Genomic DNA, 25,838 nt, shown 5'->3' with positions numbered 1-25,838 from the left:
CTTCGAGCCTGCTCCACCATTTAATATGATCATGGCTGATCCTCTATCTCAACGCTGTACTCCTGCACTCTCCCCATACCCCTTTAGAGTCCAGAAATCTATCTATTTCCTTCTTAAACATATTCAGTGACTTGGCCTCCACAGCTTCTGTGGTAGAGAATTCCACAGGTTCACCACCCTCTCAGTGAAAATGTCCTAAATGGTCTACCCTGTATCCTGAGACTGAGACCTCCCAGCCAGAGAAAACATCATCCCTGCACCCAGTCTGTCCAGCCCTGTCAGAATTTTATGTTTCAATGAGATCCCCTCTCATTCTTCTAAACTCCAGTGAATACAGGGCCTAGTTGGCCCAATCTCTCCTCATACAACAATCCTGCCATCCCAGGAATCAGTCTGATGAACCTTTGCTGCACTCCCTCTATAGCAAGTATATCCTTTCTTAGGTAAGGAGACCAAAACTACACATAATACTCCAGATATGGTCTCACCAAGGTCCTGTACAGCAGCAGTAAGACATCCTTGCTCCTGTACTCATGTCCTCTCACAATGAAGACCAACATACCATTTGCCTTCTTAATTGCTTGCTGCACCTGCATGTTTGCTTTCAGTGATTGGTGTTGTCATGAAGAGATATTAATGTCTATAATGTTACTGGAGATTATTTTTAAAATGGAATCACAGTGGGGTCTGCGTCTATGTGTTTGACTGTGTGTGCCTTAATCGGATTAAAGCCAGCTAGCCTGGCTGCTTTGATATATAGTAGTTTGAGATGTTAATTGGGTAAACAATAAAGAAGTTAAAAGGTAAAGTGTAAGTTTGCATTTGTTGAATAAAACATTCAAGAGTGGGAGTAAAATCTTGCACCGAGCTGGGAGATGCCAAACAATGTGTTTATATTACTAATAAAATTAGTGGGATGAAAATGTTATTGTTAGAAGATGTGAAGTGAAGTTTAAAGTCTAGTGATACCATGGAAAATTTACATTCAAAGGGGAAGCTAGGTATAAAGAGGGAAAGGAGATTGTGTGTAAGGTAAAGGCATTTAAGATCTAACCAGCCTGTAAGCCTTCAACTGTGTCTGCAAAGGAACCAAATTGCAAGGAACCTCGTTTTGAATTTGTAAGGTCAAATGTGCTTTGCCTGGTGTCTGTTTAAAGTCTATGGGTTACTGTTACCTTGGTGAAGATTTACCTGGGAGTGATTAATTTGGGGGCTTGTTTAAAAGTTATTATGGTAGTAATTTGTAGACATGTGTATGTGTTTAATTTGTTAAATTAATAAATGTTTAACTTAGTTTTATATAAAAAAACCTCTCGAGGCTTGGTGGTCTTATTCCTCAATTCAGAGCTGCATCACAAACGTACCAATTGAAAATATAGGTTATGATAGTTGTTCAAGTTTCACTCTGGGGTTTCAACAACTCAGCCTTTACCAACTGCTGTGTCGTAACAGGTATACAAGGACACCCAGGTCCCTCTGTATATCAACATTTCCAAGCCTATCACCATTTAAATAATACTCTGCCATTCTGATTTTCCTATCAAAGTGGATAACTTCACACTTATCCACGTTATACTACATCTGCCATGTATTTTCCCATTCACTCAACCTGTCTAAATGGCCTTCAAGCCTCTTAACACCCTCATCGGTCACATTCCCACCAAGTTTCGTGTCGTCAGCAAACATGGAAATATTACATTTTGTTCCCTCATCCAAATCATACATTTATATTGTGAGTAGTTGGGGCCCAAGCACTGATCCCTGCGGTACCCCACTAGTCACCACCTGACACTCCGAAAAAGACCCATTTATTCCCACTCTGTTTCCTGTCTGCTAACCAATTCTCAATCCATGCCAATATATTACCCCCAATCCCATGCACTTTAATTTTGCACACTAACCTCTTATATGGGACTTTATCAAAAGCTTTCTGAAAATCCAAATACACCACTTCCACTGGTTCTCCCTTATCTATTCTGCTAGTTACATCCTCAAAAAAACTCCAGTAGGTTTGTCCATCACTGTCAGAATTTTATACGTTTCAGTGAGATCCCCTCTCATTCTGTCTAAACTCCAGTGAATACAGGGTCTAGTCGGCCCAATCTCTCCTCATACAACAGTCCTGCCATCCCAGGAATCAGTCTGGTGAACCTTCACTGCACTCCCTCTATAGCAAATATGATTTCCCTTTCATAAATTAATATTGACTTTGGGGGTAATATATTAGCATGATTGAGAAATGATTTCTCTTTCATAAATCCATGTTGACTTTGTTTAATCCCGTTGATATTTTCTAAGTGTCCTGTTATAACATAGATGCTAGCATTTTCCCTACTGCTGATATTAGACTAACTGGTCTGTAATTGGCTGTTTTCTCCCTCCCTCCTTTTTTAAATAGTGGGGTTACATTTGCCACCCTCTAACCTGCCAGGACTGTTCCAGAATCTACAGAATTTTGCAAGATGACAACCAACGAATCCACCATTTCCATTGGCCACCTCCTTTAGTACCCTGGGATGTAGATTATCAGGCCCTGGGGATTTATTGGCTTTCATTAATTTCTCCAGCACTGTTTTTATGGTAATTAGACTGTCCTCTGAAAAGGAAGAACGTGCAGGGTTACAGGGAGAAGGCACCAGGTGGGTTGCTCATTCGGAGAGCTGGTGCAGACTCGATGGGCCGAATGGCCTCCTTCTGTGTTGTATCAATCTACGGGTTCCACACACACTGACTCTCACGGAGGTATGGGTTACACACACACTGACTCTCACTGGGGTACGGGTTCCACACACACTGACTCTCACTGGTGTACGGGTCCCACACACACTGACTCTCACTGGTGTACGGGTCCCACACACACTGACTCTCACTGGGGTATGGGTCCCACACACACTGACTCTCACTGGGGTACGGGTCCCACACACACTGACTCTCACTGGGGTACGGGTTCCACAAACACTGACTCTCACTGGAGTACGGGTCCCACACACACTGACTCTCATTGGGGTACGGGTCCCACACACACTGACTCTCATTGGGGTACGGGTCTCACACACACTGACTCTCACTGGGGTACGGGTCACACACACACTGACTCTCACTGGGGTACGGGTTCCACAAACACTGACTCTCACTGGAGTACGGGTCCCACACACACTGACTCTCACTGGGGTACGGGTCCCACACACACTGACTCTCACTGGGGTACGGGTCCCACACACACTGACTCTCACTGGGGTACGGGTTCCACAAACACTGACTCTCACTGGAGTACGGGTCCCACACACACTGACTCTCATTGGGGTACGGGTCCCACACACACTGACTCTCACTGGAGTACGGGTCCCACACACACTGACTCTCATTGGGGTACGGGTCTCACACACACTGACTCTCACTGGTGTACGGGTCCCACACACACTGACTCTCACTGGGGTACGGGTCCCACACCCACTGACTCTCACTGGGGTACGGGTCCCACACACACTGACTCTCACTGGGGTACGGGTCCCACACACACTGACTCTCACTGGGGTATGGGTCCCACACACACTGACTCTCACTGGGGTACGGGTCTCACACACACTGACTCTCACTGGGGTATGGGTTCCACAAACACTGACTCTCACTGGAGTACGGGTCCCACACACACTGACTCTCATTGGGGTACGGGTCCCACACACACTGACTCTCACTGGAGTACGGGTCCCACACACACTGACTCTCACTGGGGTACAGGTTCCACAAACACTGACTCTCATTGGAGTACATAAGAAACATAGGAACGGAAGGAGGCCGTTTAACCACTCAAACATGGCTGATTTCCGATCTAACTTCATAAACCCACATTTGTCTCATATTCCTTAATGTCTTTGATTATTAAAAATCTATCAAAGTACAGGTTCCTCTAGTACAGACTGACTCTGCTCCAGGTGACATGGGCACCGACTCTCACTGTGACCTCCTCACCATTTCCAGCATTGGTCACTGCAAAGTCATCAGGAACCATGGTAGACGTTTCATCTCCATGTGAATCCTGAGACTTACCCTTGGCCCAGGTGAGATGACCATTGACCTGAGACCCCAATTTGATTCCTGAAGGTTTATGCTTAGTTTCTAAAACACAGAAATCAGGACTAAGAATTTGTATTGGAAATAAAAGCAGGAGCAAGTTGAATCTTTAGAGTTGACATTTATTATGAAGTTCATTACTCCTCTCAGTTATATCAGAATTGCCACAGGTTCATGCTGTCTCAATAAAAGCAATGGAATTCTCCAAACACCAAACTCCAGCATGAGTTTACAAAGTCTTGAATGGTATAAACGTGTGCCACTTTCACAGCACGTTCAAGGTGAGCTCTGCTCGAACATCAAGAATTTCTCCAGTTACAGAGTTTTCCTCTCTGAGAACCTTTTTCCACAGTCCTGGGATTTAGGGTCAATAATTTTCCACATTTACAAAACTGCCACAAAAAAACCCCCTAAATCTTCTAAACTAACAAACACAAGACTCTACCGTAGAAATCCAAAGCTCCCACTCATAACGTTCTAGCACAAAGTGTCTCAGGTTGGGATCCAGATAAAGAACAATCGAGTTCTTTATATAAAAAAAAGTTATTTTTTTAAAAATTCTTTCATGGGAAGTCACTGGTAAGGCCAGCATATGTTGTCGTTCCCTAACTGTCCCTTGAACTGAGTGATTAGCAAGGCCATTTCAGAGGGTATTTCAGAGTTAGCCACATTGCTGTGGGTCTGGAGTTACATGTAGGCCAGTCCAGGTAAGGACAACAGATTTCCTTCCCTAAAGGACATTAGTGAACCAGATGGGTTTTTACAACAATCGATAATGGTTTCTTTGGTCACCATCACTGAGACTAGCTTTATATTCCAGATTTATTAATTCAATTTTTAATTCCACCAGCTGCTGTGGTGGATTTGAACCCATCTTCCCAGAGCATTAGTGTGGCCCCTGGATTACTAGTCCAGTGACATTGCCACTATGCTACCCTATTCCCCAAAAACAATTCAACACAATGCAGTCATTTAGTATCCGCTACTAGACATCTCTTACCACCACTATCAGAATAATCAGCTTCACTCTCTGCTAAGTGAATCATGATTATTAGGTTATCAGAAAACTAAACTGAAGTTAGGATTGAAGCTGATGATGTTTCCTCACACGGAATGTCAGTCCAGCCTCCTGCAACAGACACATCATAGTGTCTATCACTGGCGTGTTCAGCAACATTAATTCAGGAGCATTGTGACCTCCCCCCATCTCTACCTCCATCCATTTATAACTCAGTATTCTGTGGCAAGAGCCCATCCATTATCCTCAACATTCACTCCCTCCATCACCGATGCACAGTAGCAGCAGTGTGTACCATGTGTACCATCTACAAGATGCACTGCAGGAATTCACCAAGGCTCCTTAGGCAGCACCTTCCAAACCCATGACCACTACCATCTAGAAGGACAAGGGTAGCAGGTAGATGGGAACACCACCCCCTGGAAGTTCCCCTCCAAATCACACACCATCCTGACCTGGAAATATATCGCCGTTCCTTCATTGTCGCTGGGTCAAAATCCTGGAACTCCCTTCCTAAGAGCACTGTGGATGTACCTACACCACATGGACTGCAGCGGTTCAAGAGGCCTCAAACTGGAATCTGAGGGCAGGGAGTGTTGGAGACACCAGCCAATGACCATTTGGGAAACAGAAAGTGGAGCCTGGGAAAAGGGTTAGAGCTGATTGTGATTCTGCTGTTCCGATGGGGGCTTAGTGGGCTTTATGCCCCATTTTCAGACACTATCTCTGAGGAGCTGTGATTGGCTCCAAGACAGCCTGGCAACCAAGGAAGGGAGCAAACATGTGTCAGAGACAGAAAGCCGGAAATTTCAGTGATTGACGGGAGATGAAAGTAAAATAATTAAAAAACATAAAGCAAATATTTTGACTGTTCACTTTCTACTACTCGATATAAAATGCTGAGCTGCTGATTGCATCGACAAACAGAAGTTTATTTACAGCGGGTCCGAGAGAGCTTGTGCTGGAGCAGATTCCAATCTGAAGCGTTGGAATGGGGAAAGGGAAGGAAGAGGAAAGCTGTGTCTATGACTGTAACAGTGCAATGGTGCAGTCCATGCACGGGGTGGGGGTAGGTACAGGACAGCAGGCTACCCAAACGCTGCCAATCGTTCAGCTTCCACTGTAATATTAAAGTAGTTGGACCCCCCTGTCAGGGGCGTCTCCGTCACTCCCACTGACACTCCACAATCGCTGGCCTCGGAGAACTGGAGAAACGGGTCAGTCAGAATCAGAATCTGAATCATCATCTTGTGAGGAGGAGGAGGAAGAGGAGGTGGTGCTGGCATTGGACCGGTTCTCATCCTCATCGTCATCACCATCGTCATCATCATCATTCTAAAAGGCAAAACCAGAGCTCAAAACAGTCAATTACATCCTCCCCTTACACCTTCTCTCTCTCTCACTCCCACCTTCTCTCCCTCTCCCACCTTCTCTCCCTCTCCCACCTTCTCTCTCTCACTTCCACCTTCTCTCCCTCTCTCGCACTCCCACCTTCTCTCTCCCTCTCCCACCTTCTCTTCCTCCCTCTCCCTCCCACCTTCTCTCCCTCTCTCCCATCCTCGCTCTGCCCCTAGCACATGATGTGGGTAGTTCTGCATTGGTCTCCTTTTCCACTCCCTGGAGTTGCAGTGAATCACATCATCACCTCCTGCCCTGCCCCACCATTGCCCCCTGTACAGCCCCATCCCCTGCCCGGCCCCACCATTGCACCCCTGCCCTGCCCCACCTCCTGCCCTGCCCCACCATTGCCCCTGCCCTGCCCCACCTCCTGCCCTCCGCCCTCATTTTGACCTCAGCTCCACCTCCTGTCTCAACAATGAACAGGGTGAGGAGCAGTGGAACCTCCTGAATCCCAATAAGCTTCTAGAACTATCCAATTGGAATACAGTTATTTATGCCTTGGGATAAAATTCCTGCATCCATCCAGGTGAACTTCTACCATCCTGGCAAATGTATGGGTCATCAACAGGTTTCCCTCACTCACCATCCTGACTTGGAAATATATCACCGTTCCTTCACTGTCGCTGGGTCAAAATCCTGGAACTCCCTCCCTAACAGCACTGTGGGTGTACCTACACCACATGGACTGCAGCAGCTCAAGAAGGCAGCTCACCACCACCTTCTCAAGGGCAATTAGGGATGGATAATGGTACCTACTGTCCCTCAGCTGGAAAGTGTATGGATGTGGATATCGAATGTGTGCAGGATTGGAAACAGCTGAGATCGCCTCACCATCAACACTCTCCCAGCACCCGCCCCCCACCTCCACGACCTGGTTGAATAGCCAGCCTAGGTCACATGGTAACCAGCCTTGAGTCAATCTGAGGAAGTGGATGAGTAACAGGCAGGGCAGTGCACCGAGGATGGATGGTGGATGAGGAGCTTTGGTCTACTCACTTCTCCATCTTCCTCTTCATCAGTGTTCATTCTGCTATCAGATGAGGCTGAGGAGTCCTCTGCTTCATCATCAGAATCGGATGAGTCACTCCCCTCTGCATCTTCCTCATCCTCATCCTCATCATCTTCTTCAGATGATTCCTGAAGAGAGAAAATAATAGATTCAGAGGATGGGAGAGAGAAAGGGAGTGAGAGAGAGAGAGGGAGTGAGAGAGAGAGGGAATGAGAGAGAGAGGGAATGAGAAAGAGGGAGGGAGTGAGAGAGAGGGGGAATAAGAGAGAGAGAGAGGGGGTGGGCGAGAGAGGCAGAGGAGGAGCAAGAGGGAGATGGTGGGAGTGAGAGGGAGAGGATGGGAGCGAGATGGGGAGAGAGAGAGGGTGGGAGTGAGAGCCAGGGATCCAGAGAGAGAGAGCGTGAGAAAGATAGAGAGAGAGGGAGAGAGGGAGAGAAAGGAAGAAAGGGCGAGAGAGAAGATTAGAGCAAGAGAGAGGGAGACAGGTCTGTTACTGTTTAACACAGGGGTACAGTACTGGTGGGGAAAGGTCTGAGAGGGAAGAGGGATGTGGGGAGGGAAAGGGAAAGGAGGGTGAGTCACTCACACAGAGACAGTCAGTTTAGCGTTGGAAGTAAGGAAGGCGATTTACCGATGTGAGGTGTGATGTCGCTCTCATTTTGGCTGCAGACCCCCCAGGCTTTCCTGGACCTTTACGCTTCTGCAATAACAATGAAATAATAGTCCGAAGGGAACCATCGCTGTAGTCAAGGTTCTGGATAGTCATGTCACAGAGACTGGCTGTGTACAGAATTTCACCATTATATGAAGGATCAGATCATCTCAGCCTATTCCCATTCAACTCGTAAGTAAGTAGAGTTTAATTCACTAAAAATAATTATCGAGCAGAAAACAACAAACTGTATTTGCTCAACACTGCAGTAAGGCACCAATGTTTAGATTTGTCAGTCACCCCCTCCATCCCACCGACACACACACAAACATAAACACCCTCACCCAATCCAACCCACACACCCACCCACAAACACACACACACACACACACCCCCATCCAACCCAACCCACACACCCACCCCCATCCAACCCAACCCACACACCCACCCACAAACACACACACACACCCATCCAACCCAACCCACACACCCACCCACAAACACACACACACACACACACCCATCCAACCCAACCCACACACCCACCCACAAACACACACACACACACCCCCATCCAACCCAACCCACACACCCACCCACACACACCCCCATCCAACCCAACCCACACACCCACCCACAAACACACACACATCCCCATCCAACCCAACCCACACACCCACCCATAAACACACACACACACCCATCCAACCCAACCCACACACCCACCCACAAACACACACACACACACACACACACACACACACACACACCCATCCAACCCACCCACACACCCCCATCCAACCCAACCCACACACCCCCATCCAACCCCACCCACACACCCACCAACAAACATACACACACACACATGCTCACACAGCCACACTCAGACACACACATATGTAGGTTACCCCTCCGTCATCCCCACCCCTCTCCTGTGGTTTGCCAAAACCCAGCACCAACTCCATGTTACTAAAACTCTGGATTATAAAGGAACAGGAGGCCATTCAGCCCCTCAAGCCTGTTACACAGGAAGAGGAGGAGGTCATTCAGCCCCTGTAGACTGTAACACAGGAACAGGAGTAGGCTATTCAGCCCCTTGAATCGCTCTGAACATGAAACCCCACTCATATGTAACGAAATGCCAGTTCATTTAAATAATGCACTGTAGGTTTGTGCCTAACAGGCCTAACTCGCTGGGTCCCACGAGAGAAGTCAAAGGGGAACTTGCACCAGGACATATTGTGGTCCAACTGGACTCAGAGTGTAGACAGAGATTTTCCTGGTGTTGTCACTAGCGATACTCACTGCGGTCATATATTCCTTGTACACAGTTTGTTCTTGTGGAGACAGAGACTGAAAGATATCAAAACAGCATCAAATTCAAGTTGTTACTTTACAATATCCAACGCAAACTGTCCAACAGGTCATTGTATAACACTGGGGGACAGTACTGGTGGGGACGGGTCTGTCACTGTATAACACTGGGGTACAGTACTGGTGGGGACGGGTCTGTCACTGTATAACATTGGGGTACAGTACTGGTGGGGACAGGTCTGTCACTATATAACACTGGGACACAGTACTGGTGGGGATAGGTCTGTCACTGTATAACACTGGGGTACAGTACTGGTGGGTTCTGGTCTGTCACTGTATAACACTGGGGTACAGTACTGGTGGGGATGGGTCTGTCACTGTATAACACTGGGGTACAGTACTGGTGGGGACAGGTCTGTCACTGTATAACACTGGGGTACAGTACTGGTGGGGACAGGTCTGTCACTGCATAACACTGGGGTACAGTACTGGTGGGGACTGTCACTGTATAACACTGGGGTACAGCACTGGTGGGGACAGGTCTGTCACTGTATAACACTGGGGTACAGCACTGGTGGGGACAGGTCTGTCACTGTATAACACTGGGGTACAGCACTGGTGGGGACAGGTCTGTCACTGTATAACACTGGGGTACAGCACTGGTGGGGACGGGTCTGTCACTGTATAACACTGGGATACCGTACTGGTGGGGAGGGGTCTGTCACTGTATAACACTGGGGTACAGTACTGGTGGGGAGGGGTCTGTCACTGTATAACACTGGGGTACAGTACTGGTGGGGAGGGGTCTGTCACTGTATAACACTGGGGTACAGTACTGGTGGGGAGGGGTCTGTCACTGTATAACACTGGGGTACAGTACTGGTGGGGACAGGTCTGTCACTGTATAACACTGGGGTACAGAACTGGTGGGGACGGGTCTGTCACTGTATAACACTGGGGTACAGTACTGGTGGGGACAGGTCTGTGAACACAGTGAGGGCACTCACTTTGAGCCAGGCTTCTAGGTCCATCTTGTATTCCTGCTGCTGCTCCTCTACTAGCTTCTTGTAGACATCCTTCTGGGTCTGGCTCTGTTTTTGCCACCTCTTCCCGATCTCCACCATCCTCTCTTTCAGTCCAAAGTGGTTGAGCTCTCCACTGGTCAGCAACTCCTGGGAGAACATCTGGTAACCACTCCTGCATGTATCAGTACAGCAGAGATCAGGGCAGGGCAGAACTGGGTGGGGAGTGGACAGAGGGTACACAGTGAGCGGACGGTCACTGGTGGTCAGTGGGTGGGGATTGGATGGTCATTGGTGGTCAGTGGGTGGGGAGTGGACAGAGAATGCACAGTGGGTGGACAGTCACTGATGGTCAGTGGGTGGGGAGTGGACATAGAACACAGTGAGTGGGCAGTCACTGGTGGGGAGTGGACAGAGTGCACAGTGAGTGGATGGTCACTGTTGGTCAGTTGGTGGGGAGTGGACAGAGTGCACAGTGAGTGGACGGTCACTGGTGGTCAGTTGGTGGGGAGTGGACAGACAGTGCACAGTGAGTGGACGGTCACTGGTGGTCAGTTGGTGGGGAGTGGACAGACAGTGCACAGTGTGTGGACGGTCACTGGTGGTCAGTTGGTGGGGAGTGGACAGACAGTGCACAGTGAGTGGACGGTCACTGGTGGTCAGTTGGTGGGGAGTGGACACAGTGCACAGTGAGTGGACGGTCACTGGTGGTCAGTTGGTGGGTAGTGGACAGACAGTGCACAGTGTGTGGACGGTCACTGGTGGTCAGTTGGTGGGGAGTGGACAGACAGTGCACAGTGAGTGGACGGTCACTGGTGGGGAGTGGACAGACAGTGCACAGTGAGTGGACGGTCACTGGTGGTCAGTTGGTGGGGAGTGGACAGACAGTGCACAGTGAGTGGACGGTCACTGGTGGTCAGTTGGTGGGGAGTGGACAGACAGTGCACAGTGAGTGGATGGTCACTGGTGGTCAGTTGGTGGGGAGTGGACAGGCAGTGCACAGTGAGTGGACGGTCACTGGTGGTCAGTTGGTGGGGAGTGGACAGACAGTGTACAGTGAGTGGACGGTCACTGGTGGTCAGTTGGTGGGGAGTGGACAGACAGTGCACAGTGAGTGGACGGTCACTGGTGGTCAGTTGGTGGGGAGTGGACAGACAGTGCACAGTGAGTGGACGGTCACTGGTGGTCAGTTGGTGGGGAGTGGACAGACAGTGCACAGTGAGTGGACGGTCACTGGTGGTCAGTTGGTGGGGAGTGGACAGACAGTGCACAGTGAGTGGACGGTCACTTACATTGGTGGTTTCTTTGGCTCGCCATCAAACTTCAGCTTCTTGGAGTTGTGTGCTGAGGTTTGGGACCAGCGACTCTCCGTGAGCTCCCGCTACAACAAAACAGGAGCTCCTGTTACAACAAAATTCACTCTTAAAAATACTGGGTTCGTGTGGCCGATACTGGTGGGCGGGATGACAAGGTAGCGTTACTCATGATGTTGTGGGGTGAGAGACACTGGGCAGGTGCAGATATGGTTTTACCAATTCATCTGCAGGATGACACCTCAGAGAGGACAACGCTGCAGTAAATATTTAGCACTGGAGTAGAACATATCCTTTAGGTGTTTTTGTTGTCTGCAGCTGATTTGTTTAAGTGGGCAGTGGCACACACACACTAAGCTAAAATGGCCAATTTGCACGAACACTCGAGGGAAGATTGGAGAAGGGGAGAGGTTTCATTACACTTTTAGTCTGGGACCTCAAGGGATTTCAATGTCCATCACCACTACTGACTGAGCTGGCTGAGTCCTAAAGAACACAGCTGCCAGACTGGGCCTGTGGCAAATGGTAAGGGAACCAACAAGAGGGAAAAGTCTACTTGACCTCATCCTCACCAATCTGCCTGTTGCAGATGCATCTGTCCATGACAGTACTGGTAGGAGGGACCACTGCACACTCCTTGTGGAGGTGAAGTCCCTCCATCGTGTTGTGGGGCACTATCACGGCACTAAATGGGATAGATTTTGAACAGATCTAGCAACTCAAGACTGGGTGCCCATGAGATGCTGTGGGCCATTAGCAGCAGCAGAATTGTACTCAAACACAATCTGTAACCTCATGGCCCGGCATATCCCCCACTCTACCATTACCATCAAGCCAGGGGATCAACCCTGGTTCAATGAAGAGCGCAGAACAGCATGCCAGGAGCAGCACCAGGCATACCTAAAAATGAGGTGTCAACCCGTGTCAACAACACAGGACTACTTGCATGCCAAACAGCATAAGCAGTAAGTGATAGAGCTAAGCGATTCCACAACCAACGGGTCAGATCTAAGATCTGCAGTGCTGCCACATCCAGTCGTGAATGGTGGTGGACAATTAAACAACTAGAGGGACAGGTTCCACAAATATCCCCATCCTCAGTGATGGGGAGCCTAGCACATCAGTGCAAAAGATAAGGCTGAAGCATTTGCACCAATCTTCAGCCAGAAGTGCCGAGTGGATGATCCATCTCGGCCTCCTCCAGAGGTCTCCAGCATCACAGATGCCAGTCTTCAGCCAATTCGATTTACTCCACATGATATCAAGAAATGGCTGAAGGCACTGGATACTGCAAAGACTATATACTGCAAACTGACAATATTCCAGCCATAGTACTGAAGACTTGTGCTCCAGAACTTGCCACACCCCTAGCCAAGCTGTTCCAGTACAGCTACAACACTGGCATCTACCCAGCTACGTGAACAATTGCCCAGGTATGTCCTGTACACAAAAAGCAGGAAAAATCCAACCTGGGCAATTCCCACCCCATCAGTCTACTCTCCATCATCAGTAAAATAATGAAAGGGGTCATCAGCAGTGCTATCAAGCAGCACTTGCTTAGCAATAACCTGCTCACTGACGCCCACTCTGGATTCCGCCAGGGCCACTCAGCTCCTGACCTCATTACAGCCTTGGTTCAAACATAGACAAAAGAGCTGAACTCCAGAGGTAAGGTGAGAGTGACTTCCCTTGACATCAGGGCCGCATTTGACCGAGTGTCACATAAGGGAGCCCTAGCAAAAGTGGAGTCAATGGGAATCAGGGGAAAACTCTCCAATGATTGGAGTCATACTGAGCACAAAGGAAGATGGTTGTGGTTGGTGGGGGTCAATCATCTCAGTTCCAGGGCATCACTGCAGGAGTTCCTCAGGGTAGTGTCCTCAGCCCAACCATCTTCAGCTGCTTCATCAATGACCTTCCTTCAATCATAAGGTCAGAAGTGGGGATGTTCGTTGATGACTGAACAATGTTCAGCACCATTCATAACTCCTCAGATACTGAAGCAGTCCATGTCCAAATGCAGCAAGACCTGGACAGCATTCAGGCTTGGGCTGACAAATGAGCAAGTTACATTCGCACCACACAAGAGCCAGGTAATGACTATCCCCAATAAAAGGGAATCTATCCAACTAGAAAATGACCCATTTATGCTCTGCTTCCTGTTAGCCAGCCAATCTTCTATCCATGCCAATATGTTACCCCTACACCATGAGCTTTTATTTTCCGTAATAATCTTTGATGCAGCACCTTATCAAATGCCATCTGGAAATCTAAGTACAGTACGTCTACTGATTCCCCTTTATCCAAGAACCACTACTTTTGTAAAGAATTCCAAAAAATTTGTAAAACATGATTTCCTTTCACAAAACCATGTTGACTCTGCCTGATAGCCCAGAATGTTTCCAAATGCCCTGCTATAACCTCTTTAACAATAGCTTCCAACATTTTCCCTATGACAGATGTTAAGCTAACTGGCCTGTAGTTTCCTGCTTTCTGTCTCCCTCCCTTTTTTGAAGAAAGGGGTTACATTTGCTATTTTCCAATCTAACCTTCCCTGAATCTAAGGCAGAATTTTACATCTCGCGGGAGGATGTGCGCCTGACCTGATCGGACATAAAATAGCGCTCGATAACATCGGGCGAGCGTCCCAATGTCATTGCGCACTCGTGCGATATTTCGGTCGGCGAGTGCTGGAGCCACCCCACCATTAATTAACAGGCCAATCAAGGCCATTAAAAAGCCAACTGATGGCGACTTTTCATTGCCCGTGTGATTTCGTTCTCATCACACGGGCAAAACTGGCAGGCGGCCAGCCGACAACTTCAAAAGCCTCATCCACGGGTGGGATAAAAGGGGTGAGCAGCATTGCCAGTGTGAGCAGTGGGGGGCTTTGGTAGATAGTTTGCTTATTGGTACTTGGCAGCTTCATCTCTGTTCGGGGCTTCATTGTTAGCATTTCCAGGCTTCATTTCAGTTTTCCTCGGTGTCTCCAAGGCCCCCAGAAAATTCAGACCGTGTGGATGCTTCCAGGTATCAGGCAGCCTTCCCTTACCCTGGGAATGGGGATTGTGGTCTCCGCTGGAGGCACCTCCTCTGAGGAGGGAGAGAGGGGCAGAAGGGAGAAAAGGCCACATGTCCTTCTGCAGCTTCCAGGGGAGGGACCTGTGGGAGGAGAGGCTCAGGCACAAGGGGCGCAGGGCCAGCAGGTAGTTCAAGGTGGAAGGGGCCACAGAAGACGCCACTATCCTGCTGCCAGGGTTCACAGGCGGTGATGCAGCTACCTCAATATGTCCGAGGTGCAATGCCAAAGGAGGCTCCGCCTCTCAAGGGAGACAGTGACCTCCATCTGTCAGAGGATCAGGCCTGAGATCAGCTCCAACTGTGTGGTTGAACACCCCATGCCAGTGGCTCTGAAGGTCACAGTGGCCCTCAACTTCTATGCCTCCAGCTCTGTGTGGAGTCTCCCAATCAGCTGTCCACAGTTGTGTCAAGCTGGTGACAGACGGTCTGTTCAGGTGGGTACTGACCTTTACTCTTTACTGTACGGACGAGGCCAGCCAGGCTGAGCGAGCCAGAGGCTTCGCGGCCATTGCTGGCTTCACCCGTGTCCAGGGTGCTATAGACTGTACACATGTGGCCATCAAGGCGCCAGTGGGTGAGCCCGGTGCCTTCGTCAACAGGAAAGGCTTCCACTCCATGAACGTGCAGATAGTGTGTGATCACAGGATGCTGATTCTACAAGTCTGTGCAAGGTACCCAGGCAGCTCCCACAACGCCTACGTCCTCAGACACTCCCAGGTGCCGGGGCTCTTCAGTGCTCCAGCCCGGCTGGATGGATGGCTGCTGGGTGACAAGGGCTATCCATTGAAAAGGTGGCTTATGACGCCTCTCCGCCATCCAAAAACAGATTCATGCCTCCACAAGGGTGGTGAAATAGAGGACCATTGGTCTTCTCAAGATGCGCTTCCAATGCCTGGACCATTCAGGGGGGGGCACTACAATAACCCCCAGAGTGGGTGTCACTGACAGTGGTCACATGCTGCGCTCTCCACAATCTGGCACTGGCAAGGGGGGAACCCACTGGAGGAAGAGGATCTTGAGGCAGCTCCACAGGCCCCAGAGGATGAATCCAGTAGTGAGTCAGAAGGGGAGCACGGGGAGGATACTGAGGGTGTGGAGGCAGAGCTCGGTAACCTCCAGGGAGGCAGGGATACCAGGGACACCCTGATCCAACACTCCTTCAGCTCAGCTACCAAAGATCAGCTTCCCCCTCAGGCCAGGGCTGCTGCCTCCATCCCGGGTCTCTGAAATGCCCCTGTCGTGTGAACCCAAAGTCCACTCAGTGCTCACTGGGCAATAACGTACCCAGCAACTCACATCCAGCATTACATCCTGGTGTACCCTGCACCAGAAAGAAAAAATATGAAGCATACTCAGGTCATCAGAACCAAAGGAAATTTAATGTTATTGTCACATTGAAATCATTATGACATTAATGTTCACACCAGCAGACATATAAACGAAACATAAATTAACAGAAAATCACCCGTGGACTGTCCTTCTCGTGCTCCTGGTGCCTTAAACTTATGTTTGCGAGTCCGTCTTGGTGCACCCTCCACTCGCTGGCACCGGCATTGGAGGCAGCTGATGATCTGGTGTCTTGTTGGTCTTGATGACCTTGGCGGTTGTCCTCTGGCCAGTGGAGTGGCCAGTGCCAGTGCTGGCATCTTCCCAGTCATCGCAGCCTCATCAGATGCGACAGTCACTGGCGGAGGGGCTGAGGAGCTGCTGCCGTCATCCAGAGCGCCCTGAGAGGAGCCCCCAGAGACAACAGGCAGGTCATGTGCCAACGTGAGGTCGCTCTGGACCTCCCTGCTTTCCACTGATGGACGGGCACCGAGCTGGGATACTGGGTGCCTCATCCATCTCCCACACTGACACTGACCACCTGAGCTCAGTGCCTGTGTGAGGGCTGCAGGTCCGAGCGCAACCCCAGGAACCCCTGGTTCTGTCCCTGGAGCTGCCTCTCCATGAGAGTCGCCACATGGACTCCTCTGCAACGGAGACCATGCCACACAGACCCTCATGGATCTGCACCAGATCCTCCCACACATCCCACTGGACTTACAGCATCTGCCGCCTAATGGACAACTCCAGAGGCTCATCATCTGCCTTCGACTGAGCATGTTCCTGGTCTCTAGCAGCCCCCTGACTGCCGGCGCCTTGGGCACTCTCTGTCTCCACCTGCACCTCACGCGAGTGTGAAGTGTCCTCACTGCTGTGCGCCGACATTCTAGCCGCTGATCTAATGCCCACCGAGGTGCTGGTATATGTGCTGGTGCCTGCTTCAGAGAGCGGGTGTGGCGCAGGTGCATGTGAAGCCCGGTGATCCTCCATCATCAGGGGTGGCCCTTTGGGTTCACAGAGCGAATGCCTGATGAACCTAAAAGGGAGAACAAGGACATGTCATTAGTATCGGTCATCACACTGTCACTGTGCGTGCCAGGCACCCTGGTGAGACAGTGGAGACCTGCATCATGGTGCCATCGTCTTTCAATGATCAATGGGGACTCCAGGTTCGAGGCTCCCACCAATGAAGAGGCTACACTGGAATGTTTGCACAATCTGAAACTCTCACCGCTGCGCACCGCACTCTTACCTTCGTCTGACATCCTTGCCTCTCCACGCTCGGTTGCACAGGGAGCATGTCGGCTCTCCAGCTCTAGGGTGTCCTGCTCGAACCTGGTGAGCAGCAGCAGGTTGAATGGGCCTTCCCCCGTACATGCCCTCTCTGCTTGGTTATGGCTCATCTTCTCCCGAAAGGACAGAGGAGCATTGATGAGTCCGCTCTCTACCTGCAGCCCCATTGCAGCCTGGCCAACCCCAACTGAGGAACAGCTCACAGGGCACATCCCAGTCGTGGCCCTTGAGCCACAAGACTCTCAGTCCCAGCAGCCAGGGCTCACCCCCTTGGTCAGCTCCGGTGTGATTGACAGTTAGCACTCAGACTCTAACACCCCTGAGCTCCACGGGGGAATTTCATACCTTAACACTTCTGCACACTGACCCACGCCAACATGGTACTCACCTTCCTGAGCACAGGAGGTCATTGCTCTTGGCACTGCACCCATGGTGCACTGCACCATGATAAGGCTGCTCACCAGTGCTGCCAACTCCTCCCGTGCCCTCTTTGTGAGGTGCGGTGGCCTCCTCCTCCCATCTCTGGGCAGCCAGCTCCTTCAGCAGGCACTCATCCAAAAAGCAGGGAGGTGCCAAGTGCTTTGGAAGACCAAGTCTTCCTGACCAGTGAAGAGCTGCGTTTCACTCTGGGTGGGCTTTATTTGGCCCGCCAGCGGGAAATCGCAGTCGGGGGGTTGATCACAGATAGCGGGCCATTTCCCAGTCCCTCCCGGTCCTGTGGACCTCAAAATTCTGTCCCTAGGGACTTTTGGAAAATTAAAACTAACACATAAACTATCTCACTAGCCACCTCTTTTAAGGTCCTAGGATGAAGTCCATCAGGACCCGGGGACTTGTCAGCCCACAGCTCCAACAGTTTGCTCAGTACCACTTCCCTGGTGATTGTAATATTCTTGAGTTCCTCCCTCCCTTCCATTTCCTGCTATTTCTGGGATGTTACTTGTATCCTCTATAGTGAAGACCGATGCAAAATACCTGCTCAATTCATCTGCCATCTCCTTATTTTCCATTATTAATTCTCCAGACTCACATTTTATAGGCCCAATGCTCTCTTTATTAACTATTATCTTTTTAAAATATCTATAGAAACCGTTACCATCTGTCTTTATATTCCTAGCTAGATTACTCTCATACTGGTGTTCTAGAGAGCCGCATAACTAGGGAAGTAGGGAGGGTTTTAAACTAAATAGTGGGAGCGAGGGATCAAATCTGGGAAGATGTGGTAAATCAAAGAGTAGAGATGGACAAGAGAAAATTTTTTCCTCCTTATTAATCTTTTAGTCACGCTTTGATGTTCTCTATATTCTGTCAGTCCTCTGACCTGCCACCCATCCTTGTGCAATTATATGCTTTTTCTTTAAGTTTGATACTATCTTTAACTTTTTTTAAGTTAACCACAGATGGTGGGTGTGTCCTTGTAATTTTTCTTTCTCATTAGAATGTAACTATTCTGTGCATTCTGAAAAATCACCTTAAATGTCTGCCACTGCTCCTCCATTGACCTATCCCTTAACCTCATTTGCCAGTTCACTTTAGCTAGCTCTACTTTCATGCCCTCATAATTGCCCTAATTTAAGTTTAAAATATTAGTATTAGACCCACCCTTCTTTCCCTCAAACTGACTGTTAAATTCAATCATATTATGATTGCTGCTACCGAGGGGATGCCTTTACTACAAGGTCATTAATTAATCCTATCTCGTTGCATAATACCAGGTCTAATATAGCTTGCTCTCTGGTTGGCTCCAGAACATGCCATTCTAATAAACTATCCCAAAAACATTCTATGAACTCCTCATCTAGGCTACTTTTACCCATCTGACTTTTCCATTCTGTATGCAGATTAAAATCTCCCATGATTGTCGCCATACCTTTCTGACAAGCTCCCCTTATTTCTTCCTTTACATTCCATCCTACAATGTGGTTTCTATTACGGGGCCTGTACACCACTCCCCACAAGTGAGTTCTTGCCTTTATTGTTTCTCATCTCTAACCAAATCATTTCTACATCCTGGTTTCCTGAAGTTAGGTCATCCATCTCTAATGTGCTAATACCATCATTAATTAACAGGTCCATCTCTCCACCTTTTCCTGGTTTCCTGTCCTTCTAAATGTCACATACCCTTCAATATTCAGATTCCAATCTATGTCATCCAGTAGCCATGTATCAGCAATGGCTATCAGATCATACTTATTTATTTCTATTTGCACTATCAGTTCATCTGCTTTGTTTCGAATGCTATGTACATTCAGATACAGAGCCTTTTAGTTTTGTCCTTTTATTATTTCTGTAACCTCTAGCCTCACCTGCTGATTTACTCTTAGATTTGCACTCCTTGTCATGGTCTGTTTATCATTTCCCATATTAATACCTTTTTCTCTTGTCCATCTCTACTCTTTGATTTACCACATTTTCCCAAAGTTGATCCCTTGCCCCTGTTGTTTAGTTTAAAACCCTCCCTACTTCCCTAGTTATGCGGCTCTCTAGAACACCAGTCCCAGCACGGTTCAGGTGCAGAATGTGAAATCTGAATTCAATAAAGCTCTGGAATTATAAGTCTGATGATGACCATGAAACCATTGCCGATTGTTGTAAAAACCCATCTGGTTCACTAATGTCCTTTAGGGAAGGAAATCTGCTGTCCTTACCTGGACTACATGTGACTCCTGACCCACAGCAATGTGGTTGACTCTTAAAAATGCCCTCTGAACAAGGGCAATTAGGGATAGGCAATAATGCTGGCCTAACCAGCAACGCCCACATCCCATGAACAAATTTTTAAAACTACACAGTAGCAACATGAGTGGTATTCACCATGAACAGGATGCTGCTGTCAATCCAATAAGATGTTCTGCCTATCACACAAATGAGTAACGTAGTAGATGAATTTCAGTGCCAGTGTGATGCCAGGTATGTAGGCCGTATGCCCCAAAGGCTAGTGGATCGTATCAAACAGCGAGTCCCAGCCACTGTTCGCAATGGGCAGGGTATGGATGGTACCCAATCTGCCCGTGCTCGCAAAACTCAAAACACAGTATCCCTCGTCATATGTGATTCTGCCATTGGACACTTGCTAAATAATCCTCAGTGTGTTAGGAATTACGCTGACAACCAATTTAAGAGAGTCAGTCAGGCTCACAATGTGCTGCATTTGTGTGTACTGGAAGCTACATATATTAATACACAGGGTCCTGTTCTTTGCAGACAGAAAGAACACGTACACACATTGCGCCTGTTTCAACTTAAAATAAATGACAGCCATTCGCTGACTCATTCCTCAGGGCAATGCCTTGACCAATGGGGGTCTAGCTGCCTGGTTTAAATTTCAAACAATGCTTGGCAGTTAACTGTCAGTCACCATCATGGCAACACCACTTGCCAACCAATCAGCACTCTTTTCACATCCAGTATAAATTGTTGTCTTCCCCTTATATTGGTATTCTTGTGAGTATCCTGATGAGTGTAAGACAAAAAGCTTTGACTTATCTCTTTTTTCAGTAATACTCAAGGCCGATACTAACAAACGACAAATCCAGAGATTATTACCTTTGAGGATCTGCCTTTTAATTTAATGCCTAGCTCTTCATACCCTCTGTGCAGAACCTCTTTCCTACACTTACCTATGTCAATGGTGCCTACATGGACTACGATCACTGGATCCTCTCTATCCCTCCCAACCCCACTGCAAGTTCCTCTCCAGCCCTGAGTAGATACCCCGAACCCTAGACTGGGCAGGCAACACAGCAGTACGGACTCATGCTCTCGACTGCAGAGGACAGTATATTCCCTGACTATACTGTCTCCTATTGCTACCATATTCCTCTTCAATCTCACCACTTGAATGACATCCTTTACCACAGTGCCATGGTCAGTCCATTCAGCCACCTTGCAGTCCTTCTCCTCATTCACACAGGCAGCAAGCACCTCGTGCCTGCTGGATAAAGTCAGGGGCTGAACCTCCTCCATCACTACATGCTGGTTCCCCTTACCTGCCTGACTCACAGTCACGCCCTCCTGTTCCTGACTGACCAACTGTAAAGTTCTGGCTGACCTGAGGGGAGTGACTGCCTCCTGGAACAAAGTGTCCAGATAACTCTCCCGCTCCCTGATGCCCCACAATGTCTGCAACTCAGACTCTAGCTCAGCAACTCTGCGCCAAATTTGGCTAAGCTGCAGACACGGGCTGTCTGGGATTGCAGTGCATTCTGGCTGGCACAGCACCAGACCTGCCATTTCTGTCCAACCTTATTTATTTAACTAGTCTATTAGTTAATAATTTAGACAGATTAAGTAATGGAAAATTGCACTCAGCTAGCTTGGAGGCAAGGAAAGAAACTCAGCAACCACAGGAGGCTGAAAAAAAGTAGAAAAAGGGGCAGCTCGTTGCTCCTGTGCCACAAATTCCCAACTCCTCACTCAGTCTACGTCTCATTCAAGCATAGTCTGGTGTCCGCACGCCCCTTCCTGCGTGCGGGTTTAAAATCTCTCTGCTTATATAGATCCTCTAATGACTCGCTAGCTAGCTCAGCTTTCTGTTACAGTAATTAACCCCTATTGCGGGCAACTACTTTCAGCTGATTGACAGATAACTGCCACTTTAGGCAGCTTCCTGTTTAACTTAGCTATTCAACTGACAATGTTTGAAAGTAAGAACCTAAACTCCTAATCTAAATTTAAACTTAAGAAAAGCTTACCAGAAATTCCCACCTGAACCAAATTCCCAACTCTTCACTCAATCTACGTCTCACTCAGGCGTAATCTGGTGTCCACGTGCCCCTTTCTGCCAAGTCAAATATATGTCTGGAATCACATGTAGGCCAGACCAGGTAAGGATGGCAGATTTCCTTCCCTGAAAGACATTAATGAACCAGATGTGTTTTTACAACAATCGATGACAGTTGTCATGGTCACCATTACTGAGACTAGCTTTAGATTCCAGATTTATTAATTGAAATAAATCCCACCAGCTGCCGGGTTGGGAAATGAACCTGTCCCCCCTGAGCATTCATCTGGGCTTCTGGATTACTCGTCCATCTTCCGTGTCAATGACATCACCTCTCATTCTTCTAAATCCCAGAGAACATAAGCCCAATTTACACAGCCTCTCATCATAGGTCAATCCTCTCATACCAGGGATCAATCCAGTGAACCTTCAATATACTGACTCCAACGCAAGTATATCCTTCCTTAAATAGGGAGGCCAATATTGCACACAGTACTCCAGATGTGGTCTCACCAAAATCTTTTACAACTGTAGCAAGACTTCTTTATTCTTGAACTCAATCCCCTTGTAATAAAGCCCAGCGTGCCATTTGTTTTTCTAATTGCTGCTGCACCTGCATGCTAACTTTGTGTTCCTTGTACAAGTACACCCAAGTCTCTCTGAACAACATTTACAAGTTTCACACCTATTAAAAAATATTTTGCTTTTCTATTCCAGTCACCAAAGTGAATAGCCTCACATTATATTCTATTTGCCAGCTTCTTGCCCACTCAATGTGTCTTTGCAGCCTTTGTCCTCCCCACAGCTTGCATCCCCGCCTCGCTTTGTTGCATCAGTAAACCTCAACACATTACTCTGACCCTTTGTCTAAGTCATTAATATATATTGTAACCAGCTGAGGCCCCAGCATGATCTTTGTGGCACCCACTAATCACAGCCTCTCAACTCCCTTCTCTCTGCTTCCTGCCCATTAACCAAACCTAGTGTCTTAAACTTAAGTAAAGACTATTACAAGGGATTTTTAAAAATTATTCATTCACGGGACGTGGGCTTCGCTGGCTGGGCCCAGCATTTATTGCCCATCCTTAGTTGCCCTTGAGAAGGTGGTGGTGAGCTGCCTTCTTGAGCCGCTGCAGTCAATGTGGTGTAGGTACACCCACAGTGCTGTTAGGAAGGGAGTTCCAGGATTTTGACCCAGTGACAGTGAAGGAACGGTGATATATTTCCAAGTCAGGATGATGTGAAGGGGAATTTTCAGGTGGTGGTGTTCCCATCTATTTGATGCCCTTGTCCTTTTAGATGTTAGTGGTCGTGGGTTTAGAAGATGCTGTCAAAGGAGCCTTGGTGAATCCCTGCAGACAGAATTCCTGAAGACAGAACTGGCTAAAGTGAAAAGGGAAAACAGGTCAAAGGGGTAGACAATAGGGAAAATGTGGCAGAAATTTAAGGAGTTATTTTGTAATTGGCAAGAAAGATAGATTCCATTGAAGAAGAAAGACAGCACCAGAAAGAGGTACCAGTCATGGCTGACTAAGGAAGTTAAAGGTGGTGTCAAATTGGAAGAAAAGTCACATAATACTGGGAAGATTAGTGGTAGGGTAGAAGATTGGGAAAGTTTTAGCAACAGAAAAGTGAGTGAGTGTTGGTCCTCTAAAGAGTGAGAATAGTAGATGGTAAGGAAATGGCGGATGAAATGAACAAATATTTTTCTTCACAACACAAAAACAGAATTACCTGGAAAAACTCAGCAGGGATGGCAGCATCGGCGGAGAAGAAAAGAGTCGACGTTTCGAGTCCTCATGACTCTTCAACAGAACTGAGTAATATTAGAAGAGGGGTGAAATATAAGTTGGTTTAAGGTGGAGGGGTGGGGGGAGAGAAGTTGGGGGGGTGGGGGGGGGGGGGGTGTGTAGGGATAAGCAAGCAGTGATAGGAGCAGATAATCAAAAGATGTCACAGACAAAAGAACAAAGAGGTGTTGAAGGTGGTGATATTATCTAAACAAATGTGCTGATTAAGAATGGATGGCAGGACACTCAAGGTACAGCTCTAGTGGGGGTGGGGTGGAAAGACTGACAGGGCATTAAAGGTATAGATTTAAAAATAATGGAAATAGATGGGAAAAGAAAAATCTATATAAATTATTATTTTCTTCAATCTTCACGATAGAGAGTACAAAAATATTCCAGTAATAGCTGTAAATCAGGAGGTGGAAGGGAGAGGAGAGCTTGGTGAAATTACAATCACTAAGGAAGCGGTGCTGAGGAAACTGATGGAGCTGCAGGCTCACAAGTCCCCAGGTCCTGATGGACTTCATCCTAGAGTCTTAAAAGAGGAGGCGAATGAGATTTTCCCGAGATTTCGGAAAGTAGCTAATATACCCCCTATTCAAGAAGGGAGGGAAGGTGTTAGAATCGATCATTAAGGAGGTTATAGCTGGGCACTTAGAGAAATTCAAGGTAATCGGGAAAAGTCAGCCTGATTTTGTGAAAGGAAAATCATGTTTAACCAATATATTGCAGTCCTTTGAAGGTGTAACAGGCGCTATGGATAAAGCGGAGCCTGTAGATGTACTGTATTTGGATTTCCAGAAGACATTTGATAAGATGCTACATCAAAGGTTATCAGAGAAAATTAAAGCTCATGGTGTAGGGGGCAACATATTAGCATGGGTTGAAGATTGGCTGGCTGGTAGAAATCAGGGAATATGCATAAATGGGTTTTTTTCGGATTGGCAAGATGTGATGAGTGGAGTCCCACAGGGGTCTGTACTGGGGCCTCAACTTATTACAGTTTATATCAATGACTTAGATGAGGGGAGTGAAGGGGTGATAGCTAAACTTGCAAACGACACAAAGACAGGTAGGAAAGTACGTTTCAAGAGGACATAAGGAGGTTGCAGACGGATATAGATAGTGAGTGGGCAAAAATATAGCAGACGGAATATAATGTAGGAAAACATGAAGTTGTTCACTTTGGCAGGAAGAATAAAAAAGCAGAGTATTACTTAAAGGGAGAATGGCTACATAATTCAGAGCTGCAGAGGTATCTAGATATTCTAGTGAATAGAATCACACAGTGCAGAAGAGGCCCTTCAGCCCATCAAGTTGGCACCAACAGGTGAGAAAGACCTGACCTACCTACCTAATCCCATTTACCAGCACTTGGCCCATAGCCTTGAATGTTATGACGTGCCAAGTGCTCATCCAAGTACTTTTTAAAGGATATGAGGCAACCCGCCTCCAACACCCCACCCAGGCAGTGCATTCCAGACCGTCACCACCCTCTGGGTAAAAAAGTTTTTCCTCACATCACCCCTAAACTTCCTGCCCCTCACCTTGAACTTATGTCCCCTCGCGACTGACCCTTCAACTAAGGGGAACAGCTGCTCCCTATCCACCCTATCCATGCCCCTCATAATCTTGTACACCTCGATCAGTCTTCTCTGCTCCAACGAAAACAACCCAAAACTATCCAACCTCTCTTCATGACTTAAATGTATCATCCCAGGCAACATCCTGGTGAATCTCCTCTGCACCCCCTCCAGTGCAATCACATCCTTCCTATAATGTGGTGACCAGAACTGCGCACAGTACTCCAGCTGTGGCCTCACC

General features: G+C 48.0%; 1 protein-coding gene across 1 annotated transcript in view; it reads right to left on the bottom strand.

The window, feature by feature from the left end:
* Positions 1–4,172: 4,172 nt before the first annotated feature.
* The window catches only part of LOC144680070 (nucleolar transcription factor 1-like), a 93,730-nt gene continuing 72,064 nt past the window's right edge, over positions 4,173–25,838 (bottom strand). Inside the window, exons 16-21 of the mRNA XM_078541219.1 lie at positions 11,781–11,869; positions 10,474–10,663; positions 9,458–9,505; positions 8,132–8,200; positions 7,487–7,627; positions 4,173–6,424 (exon numbers count right to left, since the gene is read on the bottom strand). Of these exons, the coding sequence (XP_078397345.1) occupies positions 6,308–6,424; positions 7,487–7,627; positions 8,132–8,200; positions 9,458–9,505; positions 10,474–10,663; positions 11,781–11,869 (654 nt within the window). The 3' untranslated portion in view covers positions 4,173–6,307. The remainder of the gene's footprint in view (positions 6,425–7,486; positions 7,628–8,131; positions 8,201–9,457; positions 9,506–10,473; positions 10,664–11,780; positions 11,870–25,838) is intronic.

The sequence above is a fragment of the Cetorhinus maximus genome, chromosome 4 (assembly GCF_964194155.1).
Source record: "Cetorhinus maximus chromosome 4, sCetMax3.hap1.1, whole genome shotgun sequence".
Classification (NCBI taxonomy): domain Eukaryota; kingdom Metazoa; phylum Chordata; class Chondrichthyes; order Lamniformes; family Cetorhinidae; genus Cetorhinus; species Cetorhinus maximus.
The sequence above is the reverse complement of the archived record's forward strand: the minus strand, read 5'-3'. Positions and strand labels throughout refer to the sequence as shown.